A 27590-nucleotide genomic window follows, 5' to 3' on the forward strand; every position below is an offset into this window, starting at 1 on the left:
GAGATGAGGAGAAATTTCTTCTCTGAGGGTTGTAAATCTGTGGAATTTGCTGCCTCAGAGAGCTGTGGAGGCTGGGACATTGAATAAATTTAAGACAGAATAGACAGTTTCTTAAACGATAAGGGGATGAGGAGTTATGGAGAGAAGGCGGGGAAGTGGAGCTGAGTCCATGATCAGATCAGCCTTGATCTTATTGAATGGCGGAGCAGGCTCGTGGGGCCGTATGGCCTACTCCTGTTCCTATTTCTTATGCTCTTATTTGGAGCAGGAGGATAACTAAAGAAAGAGTAGGGCCTATTAGAATATACACAATAAATGGTAGGACACCGAGAGGTTTGGAGGAACAGAGGGATCTTGGCATGTTCACAGATCCCTGAAGGTAGGACAGGTAGATAATGTGGTTAAGAAGGCATACAGAATACTTGCTTTTATTAGCCGAGGCATGGAATACAAGAGCAGGGAGGTTATGCTTGAACTGTATAAAGCACTAGTTAGGCCACAGCTAGAGTACTGCCTGCAGTTCTGGTCACCACAAGGCTAATTGCAGAAAGATGTGACTGTACGAGGGTACAGAGGAGATTTACGAGGATGTTGCCTGGACTGGAGAATTTTAGCTCTGAGGAAAGATCGAATAGGCTGGGGTTGTTTTCTTTTGAACGGAGGAGGCTGAGAGGAGACTTTATTGAGACGTATAAAATGATGAGGGGCCGAGACAGAGTGGATGAGAATGATCTATTTCCCTTAGCAGATTGGTCAACAACCAGGGGGCATAGATTTAAAGTAATTGGGGGGGGGGGGGTGGGGGGGAGAGGAGAGGTTTAGCGGAGATTTGAGAGGAAATTCTTTCACCTGGCGGGTGGTGGGGGTCTGGAACTCACTGCCTGAAAGGGTGAAGAGGCAGAAACCCTCACCACATTTTAAAAATACTTGGACATGCACCTGAAGTGCCGTAACCTACAGGGCTACGGACCAAGAGCTGGAAAGTGGGATTAGGCTTGGTAGCTTTGTCGACTGGCACAGACATGATGGACCGAATGGCCTCCTTCTGTGCTGTAAATTTCTATATGATATGATTCTATGATTATAATCATCAGTTACAAGAGTTTTACTTAGATCCACTCAATAACTTGAGAACATAATTTAGGCTGAGACAGGAGTGATGGAGTGCTGTACTACCAGGAGGTACCAATTTTAGGGGAAAACATTAAATTGAGGTGCTATCTGCTTCTTCCGGATTGAAAGACCGCATGGCATTATTAAAAGAATATCAGGGAGGTCTCCCGGGGGTCTTGGCTGCCATTGTCTTGATTGTACAGCTAGGAATTTACGGCATTCTATAAATATTCAATGAAACATTCTGTACTAAACTTCTTACGACTAGTCGACTTCCTGTGTCATTACTCAAGTAGCTGGGATGATACATAAAAAAGACTTGCATTTATATAGCACCTTTCATGACCACCAGACGTCTCAAATCGCTTTACAGGCAACAAAGTACTTTTTTTTGAAGTGTGGTCACTGTTGTTGGGTAGGAAATGTGGCAGCCAATTTGGCAACAGCAAGCTCCCACAAACAACAATGTGATAATGACCAGATAACCTGTTTTAGATGTCGATTGAGGGATGAATATTGGCTCGGACACAGGGGAGAACTCCCCTGCTCTTCTTCGAAATAGTGCCATAGGATCTTTTACGTACACCTGAGAGAGTAGACGGGAACTCGGTTTAATATATCATCGAAAAGACAGTCGACAGTGCAGCATTCTCTCAGTACTGCACTGGAGTGTTTGGGCCTGAGTTCACTCCCACCCACGGGCGCGTACAAGGTGCGCATGCACCCGTGGGGTACCCGCAAGTTCCGGGTTCAGGCTTGTGAAGTGCATGCGTCTAAACCCGGAACTTGCAATGTCAAAAATTCTCTTGACAGATCGCATCCTCCGAAACGAAAGGGCCTCTGCAGGCGCAGACTTGGCCTGTTTGTCCAACTCTTGCCCAGCAAATGGACTGCAAATTCTTACCACTGATAAAAGCAGGCTTATTTTATTTTTAGACCCTTGAAAAATTATGTAAATTTATTTTTCAAAAAATTAAAATGTTGTTTTAAATAAATAATTAATGATTCAATTTTGATTTATTTTAAATATGCGATTTTTTAAAATTTATTTTCAGTGTTTGTGTGTTTTTGGGGTATTCCCATTCATACTTATGGTGGTTCTGTATATATGGAACTCTCAAGTATGAATGGGGATCCCCCGAGTCTGATAGATTAGGCCGGGCCATGTGATTCCAGTGATGCGTACAAAGCCCATGGGCTCCTGGGATACGTGGGCCTCTCGAAGGCCTTCGCATAAAGACCCAGGACCGCAAGCCTCTGAACCTCCGGGACCACCGGCGGGAAGCCTCCAACCACAAATTCTGGGCCAATATTAAATTAAATGGTTGACTATCAGTGCAAATGCGGTCCATTTAGAGGAATTAATAGTGCAAAATTGTCTTCCTAACTTCACATCAAGCAGAAAAACTTTTCGGAGAACGTAACAATTTGTATTGCTGAGGTGCCACACTGCGATTGAGCTAAAAGATGAGCTAGGCATTCTTGTATAAGTAAATAAGTTGGGACAACATGGTCACAGTTATTTTCTTAAATGGGCTATTGTATTTTTGATGTTTTAAGCTTTTAATCCTCTTAAAACGTATGATTTTTTTTATAATAGCTTCATTCCTAGACTATTGTGCAACTTCAGTACCGCTTAAAATGCCAAGTGGCCACATCAAATGAATAAAAGCTTCCTTAAGGTCCAACAGACCCATATTGTGCAACCATTTAAAATTATTTTTAACAGTTGCAAAAAGATTAAAATTCATGCCAGCTGTACATTTTTTTTTGCAATTTTCAGAGTGAACATGTATTTCAAATACAAAAGGAGAGCAATTACATTCTTCTTGATTTGCAACAATAAAAGATATTTCATTCAACACATGTTAAAAAGCATTGATTTTTGATCTGCTTACCAAGAAACGTTCAGCTTTATCTCAAGTACTTTTGACTAATGGATTATTATTATATTTCATAACTTCACCACAGGTGGAATACTGTAGTTGTTAAAGCAACATATTAGCAAGATTACGTGATTTGTATTTCGTATCATATTCTTGAACATGCTGTATTAATGTGGAGCTCAGCTACAATCATGACAGGAATGCCATGAATAAAAGAATCGTACAATCATGAAGTTTACACTTACCAGAGTTATGATAGCTGTCCATTCGCTGAGGAATCTGGATAGTGAAAGCTAGCAGGTCAGGGGCTAAGAGAGACTCAGGTTTCCTGCTTTCGTTCAACCATTTGCTCTTGTGCAATTCTCTTGTGTCTGAAGGTCCTTGTATTAGCGGAATCAGTTTCTCCTTCACACCATCACTTCTTCCTAATGTTGATAAAAACATTTTTAACAATACTCTTTAAAACCTCAAATGTTATGCTAACTGATTGACTCCCTACCTTCACACCAACCAGACAAGCAAAATTCACTGGGCGGTTTTATCATATGGAATCTTGGATTTTAACCAATATTTTGGGAAAAGCATTTTCAATGCAAACCACAACAATCAACCTTGCTGACGAGCCAAGAAAAGGCTGCTCCGTGAACTCAGATGCTTCCCAAGAATTTTTCAACACACAATAGAGCATCTGTGACTGTAAGCAACTCTGACCAGCACCGACACAGAGTATGTTTTCATTCTTCAGGTCAGACCCTTTATTTGGAAGATCACAAGGGACATCATCCTGGTAAAGCTATCTGGACATTGATATGACTTGATATAAACTCACTTCCCACAGGCTGACAGAACAAGTCATTCCTTAGGGTAATCGTATCATAACAATGTAATATAAATATACAACCGAAAACTCGGGGGAGGACTAAGGGGTTTGTTGCGTGGAATCTTGGTATGTGAAGGATTATTTCATATGAAGAATGAACGCAATGCTACCCAAGATAGCTAATTTAACTTTGTTCTGCATTCCATATGCACAGCACACCAGTTCTGTCACAATCAGGATGAAAGGGAAATCCATATTCTTTGTGAAGAAATTCTTGCAAAGAACTGTCAGTAAGTACAGCAGGCGGTGAAGAACGCAAATGGCATGTTGGCCTTCATAGCGAGAGGAATTGAGTATAAGAGCAGGGAGATTTTCCTGCAGTTGTATTGGGCCTTGGTGAGACCACACCTTGAGTATTGTGTACAGTTTTGGTCTCCTAATCTGAGGAAGGACATTCTTGCTATTGAGGGAGTGCAGCAAAGGTTCACCAGACTGATTCCTGGGATGGCAGGACTGACATATGAAGAAAGACTGGATCAACTAGGCTTATATTCACTGGAATTTAGAAGAATGAGAGGGGATCTCATAGAAACATATAAAACACAGGTTAGATGCAGGAAGAATGTTCCTGATATTGGGGAAGTCCAGAACCAGGGGTCACAGTCTAAAGATAAGGGGTAAGCCATTTAGGACCGAGATGAGGAGAAACTTCTTCACTCAGAATTGTGAACCTGTGGAATTCTCTACCACAGAAAGTTGTTGAGGCCAATTCGTTAGATATATTCAAAAGAGAGTTAGGTATGGCCCTTACGGCTAAAGGGATCAAGGGGTATGGAGAGAAAGCAGGAATGGGGTACTGAAGTTGCATGATCGGCCATGATCATATTGAATGGTGGTGCAGGCTCGAAGGACCGAATGGCCTACTCCTGCACCTATTTTCTATGTTTCTATATAAGTAGCCAATAGCCTAGAAATTGAATTGCACTGTGCCAGTTTTGCAGGTGTAAAACAGTGCCCAAGTGTCCAATATGGTGGGCAGAGTGTGCCCACTCATTCTGCACTGGAAGTGTGCCACTCCGCAGGGCTCCTCTGTAGGTGTCCAGGGTGCAGGCCTGAAACAGGTAATTAACATCTTCTGAGGCCCACTTTGTAAAGTTTGATCGCGACTGACCACAGCAGGTGACGTACATTCTGTGGTCAGTGTCTTCACGCAATTAGCAGCCAAACCAGTGGCTCTTAAAGGGACTGCTGATGACTGCCACACAAAAAGCCAAGTTTAAAATCTTTTCATTCGCCTTATAAAATGCGCGGGCCACTGCCGGCTACCGCTCGTCCCCCTCTCGGTTTCCTCCCTCCCCTCACAGACTTCTGGTGAGAAACTCAGCCATTATCCGAGCTGGCTCAATTCACCCTCGTCCCATCAACTCAGTAATCGAGAAACTGCCTCTGGCACCTCAACTGGTGCCCACAAGTCGCAGGTAATAAACAAATGAAGGCAGCAGACCAATTTGCCATGACCCTGTTGCCAACATCATTCGGCGCGTGCAGTGTACGCCGCACAGGCAATTGTTCTCTAATTCAGGTGCGGTCCAATTTCTAAGCCAGTATGTCTAAGCAATAAAACTATCTCAACGATAGGTACCAGAGCTGTACTAAGAGTGCCAGCAGATGGTATCCAATAAGCCTGCTGAAAGTTAGCCCACTGCGCTGCCCGTCTGAACAGGTACATTTTTCTGATGTCCTGGCCAATATTTATCTCTAAACCCAAATCACCAAAAACTGATGGAGTTAAATCACAGATCAGCCATGATCTCACTGAATGGCGGAACAGCTACGGGGGCCAAAACAGCCTACTCCTTTTCCTATAATCTGGAAGTTTATCTCATTGCTGCTTGTGGGATCTTACTGTGCACAAATTGCTTGTCGTATTTCACTGCATTGAGACAGGGACTACACGTCAAAAGCAATCGTTGGCTGTGAAGCACATTGGGACACCTGCATCCACGAAAGATGCTGTATAAATGCCAGTTCTTCCTTGCTTTCTTCACCACCCACTTCCAGGCCCCATTCACACGGTGTGCCTGAACAAGAAACAGCTATTTTCAGCGAGCTAAAAGTCACCCCATAATCCACTGCAAGCCCAAATCAGTTATTTTCCATATCTGCCATGAAAAGTGCAAACAGAGCTTGGAAAAGCTGATGCTTGTGTGAAAAACAGGCAGTGGCCTCTACACTAAAGAATCAATTTAAACTTCCTATGAAGAGAAGCTAATCTCAAAGGAAAAGCAAAGCTGTTATTTGAAAGACAGAGGTTGAACCTCCATCTAATTTCTTCAAGGTGCCTTAACTTCAAAACAGCACGCTCAGTTGGACAATCAATACTGTTTCTGCTCTCAAAACTAGCCACCCTCGCAATCACACACAGAAGCACTGCAAATTTAGTACAAAGGTAGGAGATAGCTTTGTACTGGCAACTGGGCGAAGACTGTTAAAACTCTTTCACTGAGGACCCATTACGGGCAGCACAGAGAGAAGATTTTAATTGCATCATTTGAGACTGGGGGTGTAAAAATTAGATTGCCCCCGAAAAAGGGCGCGGGATTTGCAATGCGCGATTAAGCCGCGCCCGTTGAAAAAGTAATGCAGGCAGCGTGAAAACTTCATATGATAATGAAGAAGAAAGCTGTAGACTGCAGGAAGATTATCAATTAACTGGTCAGGTGGGCAGAACAGTGATGAATGGAATTCAATCTAAAGAAGTGCGAGGTAATGCATTTGGGAGGGCTAACAAAGCAAGGGAATGCACATTAAATGGTAGGACACTGAGAAGTGTAGAGGAACTAAGGGACCTTGGAGTGCATGTCCACAGATCCCTGAACGTAGCAGGACAGGTAGATAAGGTGGTTAAGAAGGCATACGGAATACCTGCCTTTATTAGCTGAGGCATAGAATACAAGAGCAGAGAGGTTATTCTTGAACTGTATAAAACACTAGTTAGGCCACAGCTCGAGTACTGCGTGCAGTTCTGGTCACCACATTAGAGAAAAGACGTGATTGCACTAGAGAGGATACAAAGGAGATTTACGAGGATGTTGCATGGACTGGAGAATTTAACTGTTCGGAAAGATTGGACAAGCTGGGTCTGTTTTCTTTGGATCAGAGGAGGCTGAGGGGAGACCTTATTGAGGTGTATAAAATTATGAAGGGCCTAGATAGAGTGGATAGGAAGGACCTATTTCCCTTCGCAGAGGGGTCAACAACCAGGGGTCATAGATTTAAAATAATTGGGGAGAGGTTTAGAGGGGATTTGAGGGGAAATTTCTTCAACCAGAAGGTGGTGGGGTTCTGGAACTCACTGCCTGAAAGGGTGGTAGAGGCAAAAACCCTCACCACATTTAAAAAGTATTTGGATATGCACTTGAAGTGCTGTAACCTACAGGGCTACGGACCAAGAGCTGGAAAGTGGGAATAGGCCCCGATGGGCTGAAATGGCTTCCTTCCGTGCTGTAAACTTCTATGATTCTGTAGCATGCAGCACTGCGCTGAACACACTGCTGAGTGGCTGCATGCCTCGGCAAGGCTAGCACCATTTAAAGCTAGCCTCCACTACTTAAAGGCAGCCTGCACCTCTTAAAGGGGAGGTGTATTCTGGCTACAGCAGGTGATGCAGTTAGCTGTGGAACAGAGTATGAGCAGGAACAACACTGAGTAATGACGCAACATGACAGAGAGCATGTTCCAAGGTTCTCTGACGCAGCACTGGAGGCCTTGGTGTAGGAGATGAACAAGAGAAGAGGCGTCCTGTTTCCACAGGTCAGGAAGTTCCACAGGGGGCCAGGAGGTCCTCCAGACAAAGTTGGAGAAGGCACTGGGAGCAGATAGCGGTCACAATCAATGCCAGCAGTGTAGCACCGAAGACCTGGATGAAGTGCCTCAAGTGACTTCACACGAGTGGTCAAGGCCAGTGAATGCATCTTCAAATACTGTATCCTTACAACTGAATCACTTGGCTCAGACACTGCTCAATTCACCACTCCCTTCACTCACCTACCAACAATATCAATTATGGCTCACATTCATAGCTTCACCTCACCCTCTTACCAGTGCTGCAAGCCTCACATCCACATCTCACAGCTTGCACTCACTGCCAGCTATTCAACCATGACAGGCAAATCACCCAAACATATTACACGACACTCACTGACACACTTCCCTCTCTCTTGCATAATTGGTGGTAGCAGGAGCTGCCCGCAGGGAAACAGACACATTTGCATGACCTTACCCCAATGGAGATTACTGGAGCCACTATTGCTGAGCCAGCGGCCAGCGATGCAGCTGAAAAAATACAAGATGATGGGATCCTCATACTTAATCCTCCTTCCCACATTCCACTTCCCCTCATCCCAGAATCTCTTCTAATCGCTGCAGATGGCGCAAGCATGCAGCTCTTTCTTGCAACCCCTCTTCCCCACCCCTCCCCTCATCACAACCCTACGCCTCTGCCATTTTCCTTTCAGATAGCCAAGAACTGCAATCTGGCCAGGAAGTGGTGGGGGAGCAGGAACTACAAGAGGAAGAATGCACTGAAGACACAGCATCGTCACTCGATTTCACATTAGCAGCCACCAGCTCAGATACTGACCCTGTGTGTAATTTAGAGGGTAGCATAGAGGTGGGATCGACATGTGATGAGTCACCAGGTATGACTGGGCTGCAGCCAGGGCAGGTGAAAATGGTGACGCAGGTGGTAGCTCATCAGAGTGCAAGGGTCGTGCAGGAGTGCTGCCCACAATGAAATGCTTGGTGAATTGGCACAGTTTGATTGCACAGAATTCAGTTCCATTCAAAACTCCTCAGATAATGAAGCAGTCTGTGCCCGCATGCAGCAAGACATGGACAACATTCAGTCTTGGGCTGATAAATGGCAAGTAGCATTCGCGCTACACAAGTGCCAGGCAATGACCATCTCTAACACGAGACCCTAACTGCCTCCCCATGACATTTAATGGCATTACCATTGTTAAAATACCCATCAACATAACATCCTGGGGATCAACATTGTCCAGTAACATAATTGGACAAGCCACATAAATACTGTGACTTCAAGGGCAGGTCAGAGGCTCGGCAGCTCAGTTACTCACCTCCTAACGCTCCAAAGACTTTCCACCATCTACAAGGCGTAAGTCAGGAATGTGATGGAATATTCTCCGCTTGCCTGGAGGAGTTCATCATCATAGGTAGTCCCACGGAATCGAGGAAGATTTGCTTCCACTCTAAAAGTGAGTGCTCAGGTGACTGTACAGTCCAATATAGGAATTACAGTCTCTGTCACAAGTGGGACAGACAGTGGTTGAAAGAAGGGGTGGGTGGGGAGCCTGGTTTGCAGCACGCTCCTTCCGCTGTCTGCGCTTTGTTTCTGCACGCTCTCGGCAATGAGACTCGAGGTGCTCAGCGCCCTCCCGGATGCTTTTCCTCCACTTAGGACGGTGTTTGGCCAAGGACTCCCAAGTGTCGGTGGGGATGTTGCAATTTATCAAGGAGGCTTTGAGGGTGTCCTTGAAACATTTCCTCTGCCCACCTGGGGCTCACTTGCAGTGTAGTAGTTCCAAGTAGAGCGCTTGCTTTGGGAGCCTCGTGTCAGGCATGCGGACAATGTGGCCCCCCCCAACGGTGCTGGTCGAGTGTGGTCAGTGCTTCAATGCTGGGGATGTTGGCCTGAGCGAGAACACTGACATTAGTGCATCTGTTCTCCCAGGGGATTTGCAGGATCTTGCGGAGGCATCGCTGATGGTATTACTCCAGCGCTTTGAGTGCAGCTCCAATAACACTCAAGCTCGACACCATCCAGAACAAAGCAGCAAGCTTGATTGGCACCCCATCCACCACCTAAAACATCGACTCTCTCCACCGCCGGTGCACCTTGGCAGCAGTATGCACCATCTACAAGATGCACCGCAGCAACTCACCAAGGCTTCTTTGGCAGCACCATCCAAACCCCCGATCTCTACCACTTAGAAGGACAAGGGTAGTGGGTGCATGGGACAATCACCACCTCCAGGTCACACACACTCCTGACTTGGAAATATATCGCCATTCCTTCATCGAAGCTCGGTCAAAATCCTCAAACTCCCGACCGAACAGCACTATGGGAGTACCGTCACTGCAAGAACTGCAGCGGTTCAAGAAGGGCAATTAAAGATGGGCAATAAATGCTGGCCTTGCCAGCGACGTCCACATCGTGTGAACGAATAAAAAAAGAGAAGGAAACCAGTTTCGCGAACCGCCTTGCGCCTAGATTACTGAAATGCTCTGTTGATATACGTGATGTGGGGCTAAATCTGATTTTCACTAAATTGTGTTTATATGGAAGATTGGTTAATAGATTCATTCTGTTAAATACCATGTTTGTTTCAATTATTCAACATGGGATTCTGAATGTGTGGTGTCCAGTGCCATTCTGAATGACCTGTTTTCTATTGCAAGCATGTAACTGAATGTTCTGACTTTAAACAATGTGGGACATACCATAAATACTTACCTTAAATCAGGCTTACACAGATGCCAGTGCTTAAAAGTTTGCACCACAATTCTTAAGAGCGAACTGTAGGGAATACAAACAAACATTCAAAACATTTTGGTCGAAACGTAAAATAATGATGAATATTTTCACTGCCCAATCATTGTACATTATAGGTAGAATTGTTAGCACAATAAGGTCTTCCACTGACAGAACAACAAATCTTTAGGGGAAAAAAGCTGATTCATGACAGACAAAGTAAACTCTAATTTCAGTGAGTTCCCTTATAAAGGGTTAGGCCAATTCTCCTGTACAGGCAATAAAATTTTACATGTTCCAGCTGCACATACCTGGGGCTTTGGCACAAGCTTTTATTGATCCCATGGTCCCCGAAACACATTTTACCAATGATGTGCTACAGTACTTCAACTCAACATTTTGGATAGAACCCTCCAGAGTTGGCAATGGATTCTGGGATTTCACACCTAATAAAAAGAAAATTGCAAATGAAGTCGTCTGCTGTATTTAAATAATCAGAAAATCGAAATAGAGGAGTTAGTTCTCAACACTTAAGCTATTTAATGTTCCACGCTACAAGCTGGTTTGTAGATGCATTAGGAAGCTTTATACTGAACTAAAAAAACTTTCAGATAAAAGAGAAAAATATGCAGCTATACAATCTGCTGGTGAACATTTAAAAAAAATACATTAGAAAACTTTTTAAAATCTTCAAAACTGCAACGTTCGGTACAGACCCGCAAACAAAATAAACTGGTGATAGTTAAAGATAATTAAGACAGTTTCATCCCAGCTCATATGGCAGTAAAATCATATGGCAGAAGCTTCAGGTGCATTGACCCTGCACTGTCCTTCAGCTCTGCCACTTGGCGGTGTAAATGTGGGGTCAAGGCACGACCTGATTCTGGAGGCTGCAGTCTTACATTGCTTCGCTTCAACACAGCATGGTGTGCAAGTCCATCATCATAGACAGTCCCTCGGAATCGAGGAAGACTTGCTTCCACTCATAACATGAGTTCTTGGGTGGCTCAACAGTCCAATACGAGAACCACAGTTTCTGTCACAGATGGGACAGATAGTCGTTGAGGGTAAGGGAAGGTTGGACAGATTTGCCGCACGCTCCTTCCGCTGCCCGTGCTTGATTTCTGCATGCTCTCGGCGATGAGACTCGAGGTGCTCAATGCCTTCCACTTAGGGCGGTCCCAGGTGTCAGGCGTCAGTGGGGATGTTGCACTTTATCAGTGAGGCTTTGAGGGTGTCCTTGCAACGTGCAAGTCCAGTGTGGTGGTCAGTCACAGCTGGTTTACAAAGTGCTCAGGTGGATCCGCTGCACTTTTTAAAACCACTTTAGCTCAAGTTAAATGTTTAGCGTCGGGTTTCTTCCATTCCACACCTTCTAAACGTTTCGAATTCTCACTGTTGGAAGACAGCTTGTGCAATCACGTATCCAGGCCTGCGCGGAGCTTTCCTCAATGGGATATTAGAGTTCCAGCCAGGCAGGAGCCAAGCAATGTAAACAGGGTTCCGCCTGGCTGGAAATAGATGTACCCTCACTGTCAGAAAACGAGCATACCATCAATCCAAACCAGTGAACTCTGCCACAAACTTCACTTACCTTTACAGACTGAACATATTTGTAACACTTCACAACAGTATGGTGTCTGTATTGAGCTACCACTGCAGAGTATTTTTATGGAGATATATGATAGTGGAAGGACACAGAGTCCTTTGCATTGGTTTGTGATATATAGTACTGAGCAATGGTAATTGGTTTATGGATGAAGGTCCACATCAAAGTATCTTCTACCGAATCTCTACCAGGAACTTCCTAGCAGTTCACCATTATCATTTTTCTAATTTCACTATTAGTGCCGTCAATTTTCCAGAGATCCTTGCTCTACCAATATCGTAAAATACACTGAGAAATGATTTTTGTCTTCAAAACTGCAACGGATTCGCAAAGAAAAAAAACTGGCAAACAGAAACGATAATGGTATTGACAGTTTAAATCTTTCTCACTCCAGGGACTTGAGCACAACAATCAAGGCTGACACTCCAGTGCACTGCTGAGGGAACCCGCTGCACTGTTGGAGATGCTGTCTTTCGGATGAGGCATTAAACCGAGGCCCTGTCAACTCTCTCAAGTGGACGTAAAAGATCCCATGGCACTGTTTCGAAGAAGAGCAGGGGAGTTATCCTCGGTGTCCTGGCCACTATTTATCCCTCAATCAACATAACAAAAACAGTTTATCTGGTCATTATCACATTGCTGTTTGCGGGGGCTTGCTTATGCGCAAATTGGCTGCTGCGTTCCCTGCATTACAACAGTGACCACACTCCAAAAAGTACTTCGTTGACTGCAAAGCGCTCTGAGACGTCCGGTGGTCGTGAAGGGCGGTATATAAATCCAAGTCTTTCTTTCTTTCCATTTTGAGAACCCTGTCCAACATTAGCAAAGCAATTGTAAATTTTAATTTACGTTCATTTCATGACATTCTGGAAAGTACAGTCCGAAGTCCATATTGTTACAGACTTGAGATGTCTTGAGTTGCAGATTTATTTTTAGTGACCGCAGACTTCCTCCTAAACTCAGCAGGCTTACTTAGTTAATAAAACACTTAATGTATTTGTACATATGGTTACTTTGTTAACCATTTACCCTATTCATTTACCCTTTGCCTTACCTGGCTACTTATTATATACAGCTAGGAAGTTTACACTGGTTCTTTTTTTAAAAAACGTGCAGATGGAAAAGCTAGCAATGAATATGTCACTTCACTAGAGGGGTAGAAATTGGTGCGCGTTGCGCCCGTTTTTCAGATGTAAACGAGACGCAAAGCACATCAATTTGGCGGTCGGACTGACTGCGCACGATCAATCATGAAAATGTTTAATTTTTCCTCAATAATCATCAAAAGTATTGTACTAATAACAGAAAATGCTGGAAATACTCAGCAGGTCAAGCAGCAGCTTGGAGAGAGAAACAGAGTTAACGTTGAAATGTATTTCCAGCATTTTAGGCTTTCCAGCATCCGCAGTATTTTACTTTGGTAAAAATATTGTACTGTTGTCTTTAGCACAGGTGCAGAAATATTTACAATGGAAGCTTCAGTGGAGAACATTTAGTAAAGAAACTATAGGTTAACTATATTCACCAGCCCCAGTGTATTAATACTTTTTAAAAAAAATCACCTAGAACTGCTTCTGCCCTAAATAATCAGCATCACTTTTTAAAATATAAATAATCTATCCACAGAGTTTCCCTCACTTGTATTTAATACATCAGGTTATATATAGCACAGCATAGGTTTGCTGTGAAAAGTATGATTTTATCATCCGTTTTCATTTTAGGCAGCAACCTTCAAAAATATACTGTCTCCATGTGTAATGTCTGCCTGATGTGGCAAGATAAATGGAAAAACAACGCTGTAGAAAATGATGATCTCACCTTTAGTATGAATTCTATTTCATGGGCTCTGTAAAACATGTGAGCAAAAACCACTCCAAACATTCCATGTTTCGATTTTCTTTTTATGTGAATTCACTGTTTTAACTGTTGATGATGAATGACCAACATTCTGCCTGTGCTTTTTCACTAAGAAAGACATAGCTCAGGCAAATGGCTCAATGTTCCTTAACATTCTTCATTGCCCATTTACATTTCTGTAAAGTGGTTTGAAAGTGCCAGCTTGATTATTCATACATGGCATCCCATTCAACATCACAATGTCTCACATTGGACACATTGGGGTGCCGAAATTGCCCCGTGCCAGGTTTGGGGCGTATAATCCGAATAAAGTCAAAACTTACCACCTGGCGCCAAGGAAAGTGACCCTGAATTCAGCTCTTTAACTTGAAAAAATTGCCCAAGTGCTATCGGAGGCGCTCTACGCTACCGTGGAGCGGGAGCATAGTGGAAGCGGGTCGCTGATGTCATCAGCACGACGCGGAAGTGCCTCTCACTGGACCAAACCAGCGGCTGCCATTGTCGGGCCATCCGCAGAGTCGGCTGACAATTAAAATAAGATGGCAGCCGCGAAGCCAAGCACCCTGCAGGTGCAAAGGGATCGGGTTGGTGCGATAAGGGGACGCCGCGCACGCCGATGATGTCATTGTCGTGCATACGCCTGCCCGGGGCGTGCGCCGCTAATGGCACAACGCCCCTCCCCCTCCAACCTCCGGGGCAATTTTCCCGGAGGCGCTATCGACCCCTTCCTCTGGGCGATAACCTCATTACGCCCCATTAGTGCCGCCCCCCCCCCACCCGAGGCGCTAATGGGGCGATAAAAAGGGCAATTTCGACTCCAAGAAGTTTAAAGATTAAATGATGATTTTTTTTTTTGCAAACATAAAATGTTGGGAATAATTGAATTCTGCAACAATTACTACTACAATAATGTGCATTTTATAGTGCCTTTAATATAGAAAATGTTTCCAAGGCTCTTCACAGAGGCATAATCAGACAAAAATGGATACCAAGTCAAAGAAGTACATACAAGGCGTTTTGAGGAAAGCCTTGAATGAAGAGAGGGAGGTCGAGAGATGGAGCTGTTTAGGGAGAGAACTCGAGTGTAGCCCAAGCAAATGAAGGTACAGCTGCTAATGGTGGTGCAAAAGGAGGGGGCTGCACAAGAGCCATAGTCAGAGGGATGGAGAATTTGTAGGGAGGGATCTGAATGTAGGACTGGACAAGATTACAGAGATGGTCCAAAAAAAGAGATTTAAATACAAGGATAAAAATGTTAAATTTGAGCTGTTGGGGGACTGGGAGCCAATGTAGGTCAGCGAGCACAGGTGTGATGGGCAGTGGGACTTAGGTATAGGATAGGATAGAGGCATCATCATTTTGGATGAGTTGACGTTCACGGAGGGTGGAGGATGGAGATGGCAGTCAGGAGACCATTGAAACCGTCAAGGCTAAAGGTGACAAAGGCATGGATGAGGGTTTCAACAGCTGATGGAGTGAAACAGCGTAAAAGCGGGCAATTTTACTTGAGAGGAAGTAGGTGGCCTTTGTGATGGAGTGAATATGGAGTCGGAAGCCCATCTAAGGTTTGAATAAGACCTTAAAATTAAAACGCCAGGGACTGTGGTGATAAGGACTCATCATCATAGGCAGCCCCTTGGAATCGAGGAAGACTTGCTTCCACTGTTAGAATGAGTCCTTAGGTGGCTGAACAGTTCAATACGAGAGCCACAGTCTCTGTCACAGGTGGGACAGATAGTCGTTGCTTTCTGCATGCTCTCGCCGATGAGATTCAAGGTGCTCAGCGCCCTCCCGGATGCACTTCCTCCACTTAGGGCGGTCTTTGGCCAGGCACTCCCAGGTGTCAGTGGGGATGTTGCACTTTATCAGGGAGGCTTTGAGGGTGTCCTTGTAACTTTTCTGCTGCCCACCTTTGGCTCGTTTGCCGAGAAGGAGTTCCGAGTAGAGCACTTGCTTTGGGAGTCTCGTGTCTGGCATGCGAACCATGTGGCCTGCCCAGCGGAGCTGATCAAGTGTGGTCAGTGCTTCAATTGCTGGGGATGTTGGTCTGGTCGAGGACGCGAATGTTGGTGCGTCTGTCCTCCCAGGGGATAAGGACTAAGCAACTGAAAGATGCCCAAATGCTAGCTTTGGCAGGAGTGCTTGAAAAGAGCAGTAAGCCATATTAGTTCTGGATTTTCCAAAAAGGGTCAAGCAGAATTATTTGGTTGACTTAAATGTTTGAGACAGAAAAATTTACATAGTGCCTGCAGGAAATAGCTAACTAATAATATGAGGAGCAGATGCAGCTGGGATAATATTTGGCACAGTGGCTTTCTACACCGTGAGATGGGGGAAGAAATAACAATGGAGGGAGGGAAAGGAGGGAGAAATACAGCACCTGAGCACCATTTAGTCCAGCACGAGAGCTGATCCACGGTACAGCTGAGAGCACCAGTGCATACAAATTCAGTAAGAAAAACCTAAGCAAATAACTTTAGCCTGAGACTGACAAAGAAAATACATAATTCCCTTCGATGAACCACCTTTCCACAGTGGCTTCTCCTATGCCAAGCACACAGGTCAGCGTGGCTCAGTGGGCAGCACTCTTGCCTCTGAGTCAGAAGGTGATGGATTTAACTCCCTGGATCAAGGCCTACACTCCAGTGCAGTATTGTTGCACTGTCGGCAGCGAAGTCAAACAGAGGCCCCGTCTGCCCTCTCCGATGGCGCAAAAGATCCCATGGCACTATTTTGAATTCAAGCAGGGGAGGCCAAAGTTGGCGGAGTACAGCTAGATTGCATATGCTGACTCAACCGATACAAGACAAGAATTCACAATACCAATAAACCAATTAAAATTATTTTTAAATGCTGAGGGAAAGATAGAAGATGCAATATTTATTATTTCAGCAACGTAATGAATCACTAATACACATGGAAATGCACTAAATAGTTCACGTTTGATGAAGAAAAAAATAGCAGTACAATGAGTACCTAAATCTCAAAATCGACATGAAGTTAAAGTAAGTCATGTAACACCAGGTTTAACAGCTTCAGACAAGCAATGGCCAACGAGCAGTTATCTCTCCCCATCTCTTTTTAATCTTGAAATTAGAGGCCTTCTCCTTCATCTGGCTATTTTAAAAGGACACCGATTTAATTCAAACATGAAACTCACAAAACTAACCAAGCAAGAATTGCTATGGGAGGAGATTATGTCATCGCCAAAGATGATATTGAAATAGATTACAGTTCCTGACTTGCAAATCAGCCAATCAGGAACATTTGTGAAGGATCAGATGGACATTCACTATTGTCTTCACTTGCCTGACTGTGGATGCTGGAATCTGAAATAAAAACAGAAAATGCTGGAAATACTCAGCAGGTCAGGCAGCATCTATAGAGAGAGAAAGAGAGTTAATGTTTCAGGTCAATGACCCTTTGTCAGTTGTATTCAAGGAGGCGGCTCACCGCCACTTTCGAGGGCAATTAGGGACGGGCAATAAATGATGGCCTTACTGGTGGCGTCCATATGCCGTGAATCAATTTTAAAAATATATGCTTAGGATAAAGTTTTCTATTAGTCTTTTTAACACTTTATAATATTGTTGACACTCATCGCAACTCTTTAGCATTTACTTACAGGTAATTTGTACAGGTGTTTCCCACATTACAACACTGACTACTCTCCAAAAAGTACTTAATTGGCTGTAAAGCGCTTTGAGACGTCCAGTGGTCGTGAAAGGCGCTATATAAGTGCAAGTCTTTCTTTTTTTTCTTTAACAGTAAAATGAAAGTTACCAAATATTAATACACAGTCATTTTAAATATCCAATCGTTTCTTGTTGAGGGAAATCTCTGCATGAATGCTCGGATTTCCATATCAGAGCAGAGAGTTCTTTTGTAAATACGTTTTACTAACTCATTTTAGTTATTCTTTGAAGCATACAGCAAAGCTCAAAGCCAGAGTGTGTATTTTTTTTCAAATTGAAAGCAAACTTGATATAAATGTCATTATTTTGATTATCCTTATTGAAAAGTGCTTCGTACTGACTGAATACTTCCAACAAATGGTCCCTAAACATTCACTCAGTCAGTCATGTTGTGAAATCAGTTACAAACATGCATCCACATTTTTGTTTGTCCTTAAGATATGAGCAACACTGGCAAATACAGTATTTATTGCCATCTCCAGTTCCCCTGGGGGCATTAAGAGCCAACTACGTATTCTGGGACTGGAATGGTAAGTAGGCCAGATGAGGCAGGGGTGGCAGGGCTCTTATCTGAAGGATATTGATGAACCAGTTAGGTTGTTACGGCAATCAGACAGCTTTTTCATCAATTTCACTAGTGCAAGCTAGCCCACAAATGATCAGATTTATTGAATTCAATTTTACAACTTGCCATGGTGGGATTTAAACTCATGACCTCGGATTTGTTTGTCCAGCACAACAAGCATGAAGCTACAGCTACCTGCACATGTGCAACAAAGTCTATAAAAGGTGGTGTAGGCTGAAGGGCCGAATGGCCTACTCCTGCACCTATTTTCTATGTTTCTATGAAAAAATAATCTTTGAAAATGCTCTTAACTCATACCAGTTCAAAATGGGCAATATGGTTGTTCTGGCACTTATTCTCTTCACGATGTACATCTACTATTTGGTTATAGGGCTAGTAGGAAAAGACTCCAAATTTTTCGATGGTACTAAAATAGGAGGCATAATGACTAATTCTGCAGACCAAAAGAAGCTGCAAGGGGATACTGATCAGGTGGCAGAATGGGCTAAACAGTGGCAGATGGGGGAAGGCTGGATGATGTAGAAGAGCAGAGGGATTTGGGAGTGTGGCTTCGCAAGGTTAAAAGTAGCATCTCAAGTAGATAAGACCATAAAAAAGCTAATGGAATATTAGGTTTTATGGCAAAGTAAAAAGAAATAAGAAAGACTTACATTTATATACCAACTTAGACATCCTCAGGAGGTCCCAAAGCACTTTACAGCCAACTATTGATGTGTAGTCACTGTTGTAATATAGGAACTGCGGCAACCAATTTGCGCCCACAAACAGCAATGAGAGAGATGATTATATCATCTGGGTTAATTTTTTTAAACTTAGTGGTTGAGGGATAACTGTTGGCCAGGACACCGGGGATAACTCCCCTGCACTTCTTGGAATAGTGCCGTGGGATCTTTTACATCCAGCTGAGAGGGCAGACAGGACCTCGGTTCAACATCTGATCCAAAAGACAGCACCTCCGACAGTGCAACACTCCCTCAGTGAAGTGTCAGCCTAAATTCTGTGCTTTTTTTTTTTACATAAGGGGATTGTGAGACCGTGGAATGCACTCTGAGGTATTGATAGAAAGTTGACCCTAGTCTATGTTTCTAAGAATAGGTTAGATCAGTGGTTAAAGGAAAGGAGAAAAAAAAAAAGAGTACAGGAACAGGGTTGGGCGCATGGGATTAGGTCTGCTGTCCTTGTGGAGGATGAATACCAACGCAGACTGGTGAGGGCGAAGGAGCTGCTTCCATGTTTCAATTTCTATATAATTCTACACAAAGATCACCTGCCTGCTATCATTCTGGTATTCAATTGAAAACTCCTTTGCACATCACCGCAGTTTGTAGGGCTTCTCAACATGTTGAATCAAAAGAATGAAACTTTTTAAAAATGTGTTTGTGGTGCCAGTAATTTTAATCGCATGACTCAACTTTGAAACATATGAAAACACTTCCTTTGGGCTGGTGAGTGATTGCTTTCTCTCTCTCTCTCCAGAAGAGGCAAAAATACAACAATTGACAGCTATATAAAATTGCAATGAATGTTCTCAAAGAACGAAAGGGAGATGAGCTGGCTGGAATTTTGGAATATGGATTATTTTTCGAATGAAGCAGATTCGACAGGACGAATTTGATGTTCACACTGTGGATGCAAAGGGTCATTTGCTGGCACTGCGTGCAAGAAATTTGAATTTTTCACCCAATCCTTCCACCGTCTCCAATAGTCAAACCCAACAAGAAGGTAGCCAATCTCAACCTGGATGAAATCTCATGCAAATTAGAATAGATCTAAAAATTGCAAACCATCTTTGGTTAGGAATAATGGATTCCTCCAAGTGAAAGTTCTGTAGATCACATGAACAGAACGCAGATACAAATCGAGTGGAAAGAACCTTCAGCTCGTTCAAAGGTCCTGGTGCAGAATATATTCACCGAGCCATTGTTGAGCAAATTCAGATCCAAGGGTACATGCTCCACAAAACATGAAACGGTTACCTGCTTTTATGAATGGGTTTAGGTTTATCCACACCATAGGTGAAACTCTTTTGACATCCATGTAATGACGCCTGCATTCCAACTAAGACTAATGAGGTGATGGATAGAAAAAAGGGAACAGTAATTTCCTGTTTAAAATTAAGTTCTGACACCACCTTTAGAAGTAATTTAGGGTATGGCCTCAAGATAGGAGGTCATCATACTATATAAAGTACAGGTGATTGATAACTGGTACAGAGCCAGACAATTTGCCAAAGCAAAAAGGTAGTATTATAACAAAAGTACTTCTTTCTATACAAGAAATTTTCATTTCAAAAAGACTATAAAGTTTGCAAAAAGCTACATGTGCAAGCTTATATATAATCTTTCACCTTGGATTTTAGGACAGGCAATTCGGCTGCCGATCAACTGAGCCTTGTGGTGCAAAGCTGTTTCCCTGGCTCTAAAGAAAGACTTTCATTTGTATTACGCTTTTCACGACCACCGGGTGTCCCAAAGCACTTTACAGCCAATGAAGTACCTTTCTGAAATGTAGTCACTGTTGTAATGTTGGAAATGCGGCAGCCAAATTGTGCACAGCAAGCTCCCTCAAACAGCTACATGATAATGACCAGATAATCCGTTTGTAATGTTGCACTGGAGTGTCAGCCTAGATTTTGGCGTCCAAGTCCTTGGAGTGGGACTCAAACCCACAACCTTCTGACTCAGAGGCGAGAGTGCTACCCACTGAGTTAGTGGTTCTCAACAAGACTTTTGAAACAAAAAGATTCCTCTCCTGAAGATTGAGGGTGACCATTCCCAAGTTGAAACAGACCTGCCTAGGTCTACAAAGCAAAGAACAACACGGTCACTCCTTGGGGTAAAGTGACTCATGCTCATGTAAACAGTGGCATGGGTCCTTGCCAAGTTCAGCAGTAACTTGCCTCCTTAGGCTATTTGGCACAGGGTTCATGTGCTGCTGTACCCATCAAGGATCCAAAGCATAGCTGTACATAAATTGCCAATTAAAAGTAAAATTGGCTAATAAAGAAAAGCTTATATATAATAAATTAAATTCAGACGAAAAATCAACAGAAAGAAAATTATGTAAATTCTCAAGTCATTTCACAAAACAAGATACAAATGGAGGTGACGAGAAGAGGCAGATCATTCCACAATGCCATTTTCAGATTTCATCTACTGATCCAATACCAAAAGTATATTTCATTTGGTGTTTCTGCTGTGGGTCAGTTGGTAACACTCATCTCCGAGTCAAAAAGTTGTGGGCTCAAATCCCACTCCCGAGACTTGAGCATAAATCTAGGATAGCAATCCTGAGGGAGTGCTGCACTGGCGGAGGCGCAGTATTTCAGATGAGACAGGAGACACTATTTCGAAGAAGAGCAGCAGAGTTATCCCTGGTATCCTGGTAAATGTTTAACCATCAACCAACATCACTGCAACAGATTATCGGGTAATTATTACATTGCTGCTTGTGCGATCTTGCTGTGCACAAATTGGCTGCCTGCTTCCTACATTTCAATAGTAATTTCTCTTTAAAACTAAACAACTTGCATTTATATTGCACCTTTAACGTAGTAAAATGTCCCAAGATGCTTCACAGAAGCCACATAAGGAGATAATCGGGCAGATGACCAAAAGCTTGGTTAAAGAGGTAGTGTTAAAGGAGTGCTTTGAAAGAGGAGAGAGGTAAAGAGTAGGAGAGGTTTAGGGAGGGAGTTTCACAGCTGAAGGCACGGCAAGGCCGTGGAAGGATTTGAAAACAAAGATCGGAATTTTAAAATTGAGGCGTGACAGACTGGTGGCCAATATAGGTCAGCGAGCATCGAGGTGAAAGGTGAACGGGACTTGGTGCGAGTTAGGATATGGCAGCATAGTTTTGGATAAGATCGAGTTTATGGGACATCCCGAGATCGTCTTCAAATCAGTCTTTCTTTCTTTATACAAACAAAACGCTCGCATTTTTGCATTAATGTTCAGTAGGGAAAGGCAAAGTGCCAGACACATATACGCTAATGTCTGCATAAAATTCTGCTTACCATCCTCTAACTCATTAGTTTCTTCCAATTGGCAAGAAAAAAAAGACAGTTAAGTTTTTTCCAATAAGTAAAAATTCAAAGAGGCCACTGTACTGCCAGATTTGAGCAAAAAAAATGAATGAAAAGGTCACATTAAAAAGTAGGCTGAGCACAGCAACCAATGCTATGATGCAAAAAGAAACGTGTCCACCTCTTTCAGATCCCTTCGAGTCTTCCAATACTAGCCCATGCCAGCAGTTTTATATTTTGGCACGCGCACAACAAAAATGGCACAATGTTTGTGCCAAAAGTGCAATAAAACCAGCAAATGAATCCTAAGTACGAGAGGCTGCCACGTGTAACCTGAGAGAACTTGGCTTCAAATGCAGAACATATTAAAGATACTCCGAAGCCAAAAACCTTGCATAATGATGGAACCAGTTGGTTAGATGAATACCAGAAAACAAATAATTTATCAGCATTGTAAGTCTAGCGAACGATTTCTTGGGAGCAATTTGTGACTCGACACCAAAGTGCAATATGCCTTTGACTATTTGTCTCCCTGGTTAAGTAGCCAAGCCATTAAGGAGAAATCCAAGATCAGGGAAAACTATTTACCCTCAAGGAGATGATGTCGGTTATTTCCAGAGGACAAGATGATTAGATTAGAACGCAAGGATCTAAGTCATAAACACTTATAACTGACTGAATGTAACACACTGGGAATCAAAGGAAATAGAGAGAAAGAGCGATATCTACATTCCCAAGAAAGAAACAGTCCAGGAAACAAGTCAGCTGAGTTCTTCTTGTTCCCAATATTTTTTTTTCAAGTTGATGATCATTTTTCAGCAGAAAATAGGTTTATCTGTGGTCAACACCAAGGCTTAGAAATTGGCCTCCTTAGAGCCTCCCGTTATCGCCTCCGGGGAGGGCAATAATGGGGCGCTAACCATTTACCGACCGGAGATGATCGACTCCCGCTAAATTCGGCGGAAGGTTTGCGGCAGCGGTAGGATGTTGCACCACGATCTCCTTTGCCGGGAGATTGCGACGTCATCGCCGTGCACATTGCCCCGTTAGCGCTCGGACCCAAACTTCGGTTCCGTCCCCTGCAGCATCACCGGGCTAAACCGGCAGCTACAGAAGGTGTTCATCAGGAGGCCGGACGCTTCGGGGGCGATGCTTAAAGGCGAGGTAAGTAAAAAAATTTAAGCAGTGCTGTAAATCGATTTTTTTTCAAGCTTCTTCCATCCCGTTTGATCAGCCTGGTACTCTGCTGCAGTGCATCGGGCTGATCGGGCCGGATCACGGCTGCCGTCGGGGACCAGGTAAGTATTTCCCTTGCACAGCCTGCAGCGATGGCCCTTCCTTTTAAGGGAGGGAAGGAGCCTTCCAACGTTGCAGCACTGCATGGCCCATTGTGCAGCACTGCACAAGTACCGCCCCACCTGCTGCCTCTGGTGCTCCAGGAAGGAAGTGAAGTGCTTGATTTAGCGCTCCACTTTCTTCCTGCAGTGCAAACCCCAAATTTTTAGAAGTTGAAAAACATTAGTTCCTGGCACAAATTTTTTCAACTTTTAAAAGTTAGCATCTGAAATGGGGTGTTCCCAAAATTCCCACCCCCCCTCTCCCACAAGTCTCTAAAACATTTAAGCCTTAATGCCCACACCAGCTCAAGATCAAGCTCTGAAGTAGTGATAAGTTGGCATCGAAAGCAAATGCTTTTTCGAAGTGTGCACCAGCAAAGAAATTGTGAATGAGTTCTTCGTTGTTACCTGTTTAATGATGCGCTGATTGAATGTGGACCAAGCCTTGAAAGTCTATACTTTAATGTAGCACTTACAAATTCAAGTCGATTTATGTTATATGTGGACTCCACTAGAGTGGAACAGCTCCCTACACGTTGCCAATGTCAGAGATTCAAGTTAAAGTTGTCAACGAAGAGACAGAGGAATATTTGGTTCTGGGGCCCACGTTCCCACCGCCATGGCCAAACACCGATTTATTTGTACTTATTGCAACAACAATGATTTAATCAATCATCACTAAGTCAGAATCTTAACATTCAAAGAACAACCCTACTTCAAAGAGAGCTCTACAGTGGTCCTCAATTCCTCACAAAGAGGAACCATGGGATTAGACTCTTTGATAGAGGTCCTATTGCCAAAAATGTCCAAAACGCTAAATGCACTGTAGCAGCAGCAAAAAAAACCCAATCAACGTCAGCATAATAAATGGTAAAGAGATTGCAGCAGTTTTAGTTCAAATATAAAAGCAAATCGAGGTTTAAGAAAGTGCTTTATCAAAAATAACACTGTATTTGAAAGGACTGGACACAGAAATAAAAGACGCTCTGTAAGGAAATAGGATTATAAGTGTTTGAACGAACGGCGTGTTTAAGAACAGGGGAAATGAGCCCTCCTGTAACTCTTCAACCCTGTTCACTTCATGTCAACACACGTGGTGAACAATTCACTGCAGTACATTTGTCCGAGGGAGATTTCTAAAAGCATATGTATATGTTAAAGAGTTAAAATCATGTCTATTAAGAATTATTATTTATTTATCTTCTTCATCTTGTGCAAAATCCTCCACTTTTTCTTTTATTAATCCCTTCTGAGGAGTACGGCAAACATGATGAAATTTAATTTGGTACAAGGGAAATCTAGCTGAATTTAAAAAAGTTTACATTTCAAAAATGAAATACCATATCCATTACTCATTTCAAATTTCTTTGACCTGTTGACACAAGTCCTTACATTTATAACCACTGAAGTTTTTCCGCTTTGCAGGCATAATCATTTTATTTGAAAGCTTTATAATGCCAAATTTATGAAAATCAAACCAGCTATTTAAGGGGCAAAAGAAATATTTGAGACACTGGTCTTGATTTGAAGCAAACTAATGAAGAGACATTTGATGAATGGCAGGTGTTGACTTAAGTTCTTTTAATATGGATCCCCAAAAGAAACTATTTCAAGAAATCTTTGAAGAAGCATACTTAACTTTCCCTTATTGTATATTTTCATATATCAAAAATGCCATTAAAAATCCCTCAGGCCACCTTCTGTTCCACGCTGAATTTTTCTCCCTCACAACACGCTCTGATTAGTATGTAAGATATTCTTGATGTCTTTTGATTTAAAACATGCTTACTGTGCCACAGTTCCTCATAGAAATTCAGGGCAACAAATTTTGTGGTTTGGGTTACTTTTCATGTTGTGAATATTCTGGAGAATTTCATTTGCCATCACATAAGTAGCTTCAATCTTCACAGCAGTATACAAACTATAACAAAACTTTTTTTTGTCATTCTACAAATCCAGACCTGATGGACCTAAAATAGATTCCTGTTCAGAAAATCCAGCTGAGCACTTCACATAGCAACAGGAGTCGGCCATTTAGCCTCGTTAGCCTGTTCCGCCATTCAAAAAGATCATGGCTGATTTGAAACCTAACTCCATATACCCGCCGTTGGCCCATATCCCTTAATAACTTTGGTTAACAAAAATCTATCAATCTCAGTTTAAAATTAACAATTGATCTGACATCAATTGCCACTTGAGTGTTCCAAACTGCTACCACCCTTTTCATTTAGAAGTGTTTCCCCTGGGAGGTCAGACGCACCAACATTAGCGTCCTCCACCAGGCCAACATCCCCAGCATTGAAGCACTGACTACACTTGATCAGTTCCGCTCGGCAGACCATATTGTCCGCATGCCCACATGGCAGACACGAGACTCCCAAATCAAGCGCTCTACTCGGAACTCCTTCACGGCAAATAAGCCAAAGGTGGGCAGAGGAAACGTTACAAGGACACCCTCAAAGCCTCCCTGATAAAGTGCAACATCCCCACCGACACCTGGGACACCCTGGCCAAAGACCATCCTAGGTGGAGGAAGTGCATCCGGGAGGGCGCTGAGCACCTCGAGTCTCATCGCCGAGAGCATGCAGAAATCAAGCGCAGGCACGGAAAGAGCGTGCGGCAAATCTGTCCCACCCTCCCTTGCCCTCAACAATTATCTGTCCCACCTGTGACAGGGACTGTGGTTCTCGTATTGGACTGTTCAGCCACCTAAGGACTCATTCTAAGAGTGGAAGCAAGTCTTCCTCGATTCCGAGGGACTGCCTTATGATGATGATGATGCAGAAGTGTTTCCTAACTTCACTCCTGAAAGGTCTGTAATTTTTAGACTGTGCCTCCCAAGTCCCAGAATCCCCAACCAGCAGAAATAGTTTCTCTCTAACTATCCGATCTGTTCCCCTTAATATCTTAAAAAGTTTGATCAAATCACCCTTTAACCTTCTAAAACCCTGGTTTGTGAAATTCCTGCTTGTATTTAACCCCTGGAGTCTGAGTATCAATCTGACATTCAATTTGATCATGGCTTATCTATATCTTCACTAATTTAGACCAACTTCTATTTACATTTTCTATCATGGGCTGGCCAGCAGCAACTGGAATAGTGTCACTTCTAAAATAGCGAGGTAAAAGTAAATTTAATAAGTTTTCTTATTTTCCAAAAAATCCACTGACAGATAAATGATCTTTTATTAATGAAACATTAATCTAGATCTACACTCAAATTGTTCCCCAAAATACATTTGCTTGGGAAAAAAACAGAAGACATAATACACAAATCACATATTTAAACCAATTTAAACCAGTGACAAATTCACTTAAGCTTTTTCAGCAGCAGTATGATTCTGTCTGCCACAAGTGGGCTGAATTTTGACAAATCTCAATTGGCCATGGAAAAATTATACATCAAGAAGACATCTCCTTTCCATTGGTTAGTTAACATTCTGGAGAGTAAAATATATATGTCTTGCACTTCCTGCACGCATGTACCTTGGAAAATCCATGGCCCCAATTTTAACACAACCCACCCAGCGAGAACAGGTGGTGAGCAGTTAAAGTAGCGAAAATCACCTTATTCTCCCCTCCTCCCAATTAATGCCGGAAACTCCGCCATCCACCATTTTAACTCGGAAGCTGACTCGGCCGTAAACAGGAAAGTGCCTCCTTAATACATGCAAATCAGGGCCCATGCTGATATATTAGATATTAGGCATGCCTAAAAATGCATATGGTTATGCGAATGAAACTGTGACACGAATAATACTGTGTTTAAATGAGTGTATGTTTCTGCCCGAGACAAGTAAGGGGTTAACGTATTTGTTGTGTCTTACTGGAACTGTGTAAGTTTCATTTTCCTGGAAAAAAAAGTATGAGATGAGAGACTCTAGCCTTAGGGCAGGCAGGATGGAGATAAGGAAAGACAGGCCTCAAAATGCTGGAAGGCCATGATTGGTCAAGTATAGAAGGACATGTGTAATGGCTAAGGGAAGACCTCTAACAGGTGGGAGATAACAGGAGGGTTGACCCTTTTTCCATGGCTTAAACAAAGAACTCGACATGCCATTGGGCACCTTGTTTTAAGGGGAACCTCTATAGGTTAAAAGATCTTGT

At 43.1% G+C, this 27590-nt stretch overlaps 1 protein-coding gene across 6 annotated transcripts in view; it reads right to left on the minus strand.

Annotated features, from left to right (window-relative positions):
* Positions 1–27590, minus strand: part of LOC139277917 (intermembrane lipid transfer protein VPS13B-like) — a 1209249-nt gene that overhangs the window by 799221 nt on the left and 382438 nt on the right. For all 6 annotated transcript variants that reach the window (XM_070896555.1, XM_070896554.1, XM_070896561.1 and 3 more), the window contains exons 18-19: positions 10687–10821; positions 3245–3424 (exon numbers count right to left, since the gene is read on the minus strand). In XM_070896555.1, the coding sequence (XP_070752656.1) occupies positions 3245–3424; positions 10687–10821 (315 nt within the window). The remainder of the gene's footprint in view (positions 1–3244; positions 3425–10686; positions 10822–27590) is intronic.

The sequence above is a fragment of the Pristiophorus japonicus genome, chromosome 1 (genome assembly GCF_044704955.1).
Source record: "Pristiophorus japonicus isolate sPriJap1 chromosome 1, sPriJap1.hap1, whole genome shotgun sequence".
Lineage (NCBI taxonomy): Eukaryota > Metazoa > Chordata > Chondrichthyes > Pristiophoridae > Pristiophorus > Pristiophorus japonicus.